Here is a 6767-nt window from a genome sequence, read left to right on the forward strand (position 1 = left end):
TAAATAAAATACTAGAATCCTGTTTGAGAATCTGCCATTTGAAATTTTCCATGTAACTTACATTGAAGTTAGAATAGGAACAATCCCAAATATTCAAATGAAATTTTGATTGAAAATTTTCCATGTGATGAAGCCACAATTTTTCGAAAGGAGAGCCATCAAAACGTGGACAGACCTACTTATGTTACACAACTTAAAGGAAAATTCTATTTCTAGTTTTATTATATAATAAATACAACTTGACATAGGATCGATATAACACAATATAACACGCTGCTATTTTTTTCTCACGATATATTATATCGGCCCATGTCAAGTCACATTTACTATGCAATAAGGTTGGAAATAGGGCTTTCCCAACTCAAAGGTGTTGACACATGTGAATCGAACATACTTTAGCTGCCATACCCTAACTTGCTTCCTTACGGCATCAACTTTTTTCTGCCACGTGGACTGGAATGGGTCAACAAAAAGTACAGAAAGATGGCCCAGACAGCGCGTATCCCGTCCACGCCCACGTATTGCCATGCTGTCTCCTTACCTGTGTCCAACCCATAAATCACGCGTTTCCGAAAAAATGATATTATAAAAAGAAATTAGGCGCACACTATTATAAATACACGCTACTCTATTTTGCAAATTCTGTAATATCACATCTCGGTCTTTCCTGGTCGAGTGTTCGAATCTCAAAGAGAGAAGATTGCCGTTTCGCATTTGGGTTCGTCTGTTTGACATTTCGATTTACTCGCAGGGATTTTGCTTAAGGTTTCGGTTTTGCCGCATCAATTGGTAGTAACAGGCGTGTTGTGTGCGTTGAGCGAGAATGTCAGGCACCGGTAACTACGCATCTGCAGCTTTCTTTGCCGTTGTGATGATAATGGTGGGAGCTGCAGCAACAGCAGAAGATGTGTCTGCACCATCTCCCAGTCCATCAATGGAGGCAGGGTCTGCTTCAATGTCCGTAGTTCCCTCTTTAATCGCCGCTCTCATGGCCTCATTCATCCCTTTCTTGGCCTCTCGATTTTACTGAAATCTATTGCGGCTACCTTTTTTCTTTTCTGTTTTTTATAATGATAAAGAAGCCGCCGTTATTTTCTTCTGATAAATATCATATCCTTTATGTATATGACATTATGGTATGGAATTTGTCGAGATTATTCTTTTCTGGAAGAGATGAGAGACAGTATTTAACCATCTATGAAATAAAAGGATATCTTCACGGTCCTTCCTATTGTATGTCGACATGAAAAATGTTGATTGGGTATTAACAGATTTTAACACCGTTGGCAGATTTAGGGTTTCTGTTGTGGTTAAGTGTGTTATTTGTAAATTTCTTGGAACGGTATGGTATTATTTGTGTACTATTTTTCAAGTGAATGAATACAAGTTCGCACAGGCCGAATCAATTTATGGAAGGTTGAAATCTTTTCCAACAAAATGTCGCATACTTTACTTTTCGTTTTATTTTGCGTACATCATTTTTCGGTACTTCATCTTGATTTAACCGATTAGGATATAAAGGGACATCTTCACGGTCCTTCCGATAGTATGTCGACAATAATATTTATTAGATTTAACAGATTACAAGAGTGTGGGCAGATTTAGGGTTTCTGTTGTATTAGAGTGTTATTTGTAAATTCCTTTGGGACATGATGTTATTATTTGTGTTCTACTTTCTAATTCAATGAACGCAAACATACTATTGGGATTAAGGTTAGCAGAACCCGAATCAATTTAATGGTAAGGATCTCCTAATTCCTTCATTGGAATATCAGAAACTTTTTCCAACAAAATGTTGCGTACTACGTTTTATTTTTCGGGACTCTCACATTCCTCGAAATGTTGAGTGTGTGAGAGAATGTGACTGCGAGGCTGAGCAATGCTTTTTAGAAATTAAGTTTCATAATTTATTCATATTTGATAAGTTTTCGTTGTGTAATAATGCCTTTGGTGTAACCTTTCTCTTTTGTTTACTAAACGAAACAATATGAAATTACATCATATATTTGTAGAAAAATCTAAAGCATCAGAACCTAACTCATTATGACGATTATGACGATCCAAATGGGCTCAGTTTGAAGTGCCAAGTAAACAACCAACATTGCACTGCAAAAGACAAGATACATATTATTCACCTCACAGACAATACATATTATTTACCTCACTACACTGGAAAAGACAAGATACATATTATTCACCTCACAAACCATACAACCTCACTACACTAGAAAAGACAAGATACATATTATTCACCTCACAAACCATACATTACACTGGAAAAGACAAGATACATATTATTCACCTCACAAACAATACATATTATTCACCTCACTGCACTGGAAAAGACAAGATACATATTATTCACCTCACAAACCATAGAAGAGAAAGGATAAAAAACACACAAACAAACATGAAACGCATAACACAAAATACATATGAGCCAAGTCACTTGACCAAAAGAGACACACATAACATAAAATACATATGAGCCAAGTCACTTGGCCAAAAGAGTCAACAAAAAACACAAAAAATTACAAACATATGCCACAAGATGTCCGACGGTTGTACAAAGAAACATTCAGATGAGCCAGACAGAGTAGCACGTATCCATTGAAACTCCATTTTTCTAGAAAAATATGTTGAAACAGTGCCACTACCCCAGTGAGAACCTGTATGAAGGAGATGCACCACAAACTGTCAACATCAATTATGACGGGTTACCCAACAAAATCAAAGTAAGATCGTGATGAAAACATGTTCGAAAGAGTGTGAATAAAGCAACATGCATGTGGCCTGTAAGATCGTGATGAAAACATGTTCGAAAGAGTGTGAATAAAGCAAACATGCATGTGGCAGCATAATCCAAGGCCAAAACAAAACCGTCAAGATAACATGGAGCAGAACTGCAAAGAAGTACACTATAAAAATCCACACTCTCACACAAAAAACCAAAATAGATAAAACCGTGCCTACCCAATCACACGATAAAGCCAAGAGAAACTTATTTGCATTGAAACTTCCAAAATGCAAAATCTTCAAACCAGAGCCTCCGATTGGAGTTGGATGAATCAATCATGTTCTTCAAACAAGAGCCTCTGATTGGAATTGGATGAATCAATCATGCCATCATGATTCGTACTATACCTCGGGAAGAGTCAGATCCATTAGGATCCATTAAGTCACTAGAGGATAAATTTGAAACCAAACAACTCTCCATATAATTTAAATTTAAATTTAAATGGCTATTTATGTTGTCGAGATTGAAGCGATGATGGGGCGGAGGGTCCCTTTACAGCTAACAGCTTATCTGAAGTAGATCTTATTTAAAAAGGTAAACTTAAATGTAAATTTAGAGGTAGATCTTACTTAAAAAAAAACGTAAACTTAAATGTAAATTTAGAGGTAGATCTTACTTAAAAAAAACGTAAACTTAAATGTAAAATTGAGAGAGGGGAGGAGAGAGGGACGGAAAGGGAGATGGAGTTGGGGAGTGAGAGGGAGGGAAGAAGAAATACATAGAGAGTGAGAAGTGGAGAGAGAGAGGGGGTGACAAGGGAGAGATGGAGAGAGAGTGTATCTTTTGGGGTGAGAGAGAGAGGTGGGAGAGAAAGGAAGAGAGAGGAAGGAAGAGAGAGAGGATGAGAGAGAGTGGAGAGAGGGAGGGAAAGAGAGAGGGAGTTGGAGGGGGAGAGAGAGGGAGGTAAGAAGAAAGAAATAGAGAGAGAAAGGTGGGGAGATAGAGAGGGAGTGATACAGAAGATGGAGAGAGAGAGAGAGAGGCCAACAGGTGGGAAGAGAGATAGAAGCGGGGAGAGGGAGAGAAGGGGAAGAGAGAAAGAGAGGGAGAGGAGAAGGGAGTGATATATAGATAGATTGGAGAAAGAGAGTGTATGTTTTGGAGGTGATATAGAGAGACAAAGGGACATAGAGATATAGGTGGAAAGTGAAGAGAGGGAAGAAGAGAGAAATGGAAATAGGAAGGGAGGGACAAAGAGATTGATATATATGGAGTGACAGAGTGCGTGTGTTTGGGGGGTTGAGATAGAGAGACAAAGGAGGGAGAGAGGAAAGAATATTTATTGCACTATATGCATTGCTTTCAGTATAGATGGTGATTTCTAATCCTATTTGATTGCTTGCACTAGATGCATTGATTTCAATGTAGATGTTGATTTCTAATAACGTTTGGTTGTTTTCTCTAGATGCATTGATTTCAATGTAGATGATTTCTAATCCTATTTGATTGCTTGCAGTAGATGCATTTCTTTCAGTGTAAATGTTGGTTTATAATCCTATTTTCTTACTTATACTAGATGTATTAATTTTAGTGTAGATGTTGGTTTATAATCCTATTTGCTTACTTGCCCTAGATGCATTGATTTGAGTGTAAATGTTGATTTCTAATCCTATTTGATTGTTTGCATCAGATGCATTTATTTCAATGTAAATGTTTTTTTCTAATTTTATTTGATTGTTTGCATTAGATGTATTGATTTCAATGTAGATGTTGATTTCTAATTTGATGTAATTGGATGTATGATGGTACATTAGTTTTAAAATGACTGGATTAACATTGTGCATTGATTTCAGTGTAACCACAAAAAATTATTGACAATGTAAATTGATTTTTGTGTTATAGTAATTCAAGCTATTAATATTGGAAAGAAAGCGAGATAAGGTATGGTGTTTACTACAATATGTTGAGTTAAACATTTAAATGGTTTACGATTTAACATGTTCTTTTAATATAATCTATATGAAAAGATGACAAAAATAACAAAGGGTGACAATAAGAATAGTAGATGAAAATAGTTTGAGATTAATCACAATGAAGATTATTTGTAATTGACTATATTCTTATTATTCACATTTTCCATCATTCAAGAGTATTACATTGTCACTTTACATTCAAATTTTTTATTTCATCATTAAAATTATTAACAATATTTATCATCTCAACAAAAGCAAATTTAAAATTAAAATGACCATAGACATATTTAGCATATTTAAAATGATTATATTAATATTAAATGAATTTACATATTTAAAATGATTATATTAATATCAAATGAATTTACATATTATTGATAAAATTAATCATATGTTCGTTAGATTTTCTGGCCACACATGACTGAAATCACCCTAGATCCATCTTAACTCCGGATCTATCAAGCGTGAAGAGGGATCAAATCTCTCAAGGTACAAACCTCTTTTTTAAGTGAAAAACTTGAGGAAAGGTTTGCACCTCGAGATATTTGGTCCCTCTCAGTGCTTGATAGATCCAGAGTTAAGATGGATCTAGGTTGGTTTTACAAAATATGTTTAATGTTTTTAACCCTAGATAACACATTATATGTATTGACTTTTTTATCCTTAAAAAACAACCTAAGCAATGTGTTTAATTGGTACAAAGATATGGAAAAGAGAAACCAAGAGCAACCCAGATGGAGGAGCCAATCGAGCTCGCCTCCAGCAATTTCAAAATCAGAACAATACCCTCTATCCATAACTTCTTGAGCTACTAAGATGAGCATTTCCTTACTAATGTCTAAACGAACACAATAAAAAAATGGCTACAAAGTCGCAAGTGAAAGGTCATGCCCTGAGATCTATGCATCAATTTGGGTTACACTTTTTAGTAAAGCGAGGGCATGTTTTGAGGAAATTTGATCGAACCATTTTAAGGATTCAATGAAAAAAGTTTACATCATATATTTGTAGAAAAATCCAAATGGGTTCGTGCGAAATAAACAACCAATATTACACTGAAAAAGACAAGATACATATTATTCACCTCACAGATAATAAAAGAGAATAGATAAAGAAAACACACAAGCAAACATGAGACGCATAACACAAAATACATATGAGCCACTTGGTCAAAAGAGACCAGAGAAAACACAAAAAATTACAAACATATGGCATCAATTATGATAGCCATCAATTATGATAGGTTACCCAACAAAATCAACCTGTAAGATCGTGATGAAAACATGTTCGAAAGAGTGAATAAAGCAACATGCATGTGGCCATGAAAACATGTTCGAAAGAGTGAATAAAGCAACATGCATGTGGCCATGAAAACATGTTCGAAAGAGTGTGAATAAAGCAACATGTATGTGAACTGTAAGATCGTGATGAAAACATGTTCGAAAGAGTGCGAATAAAGCATCATGCATGTGGCAGCATAAACCAAGGCCAAAACAAAACCATCAAGATAACATGGAGTAGAACTGCAAAGAAGTACACTATAAAAAATCCACTCTCCCAGCAAAAACCAAAATAGATAAAACCGTGACTACCCAATTACACGATAAAGCCAAGAGAAACTTATTTGCATTGAAACTTCCAAAATGCAAAATCTTCAAACCAGAGCCTCCCATTGGAATGGGATGAATCAATCATGATCTTCAAACCAGAGCCTCCAAATGGAATTGGATGAATCAATCATGCCATCATGATTCGTACTATACCTCGGGAGAGTCAGATCCATTAGCATCCATAAAGTCACTAGAGGATAAATTTGAAAGCAAACAACTCTCCATATAATTTAAATGGCTATTTATGTTGTTGAGATTGAAGCGATGATTAGGCGGAGAGGCTTTTTACAGTTAGTAGATCTTATTTAAATGTAATTTTAGAGGTAGATCTTATTTAAAAACAACATAAACTTAAAATAATGTTTAACATTTAATATTTTTAATTTAATGTTGACTCTATTTAAAAATCAATTTAATTATTATTATGTATAAATACAATATAAATTT

General features: G+C 35.0%; 1 protein-coding gene across 1 annotated transcript; it reads left to right on the plus strand.

The window, feature by feature from the left end:
* The first annotated feature begins 621 nt into the window (after nucleotides 1–621).
* On the plus strand, nucleotides 622–1415 carry LOC149185856 (uncharacterized). The gene has a single exon (XM_089412511.1). It carries the CDS (start codon nucleotides 824–826, stop codon nucleotides 1028–1030), a length of 207 nt encoding a protein of 68 aa, XP_089268637.1. The 5' UTR covers nucleotides 622–823; the 3' UTR covers nucleotides 1031–1415.
* Nucleotides 1416–6767: the final 5352 nt, after the last annotated feature.

The sequence above is a fragment of the Pinus tabuliformis genome, chromosome 3_1 (assembly GCF_031772625.1).
Source record: "Pinus tabuliformis cultivar Carrire ecotype Pingquan chromosome 3_1, CPIR1, whole genome shotgun sequence".
Classification (NCBI taxonomy): domain Eukaryota; kingdom Viridiplantae; phylum Streptophyta; class Pinopsida; order Pinales; family Pinaceae; genus Pinus; species Pinus tabuliformis.

Bases quoted from the DNA above. Each gene is read 5' to 3' on its own strand.
- LOC149185856 (XM_089412511.1), top strand. From the start codon at position 824: ATGTCAGGCACCGGTAACTACGCATCTGCAGCTTTCTTTGCCGTTGTG.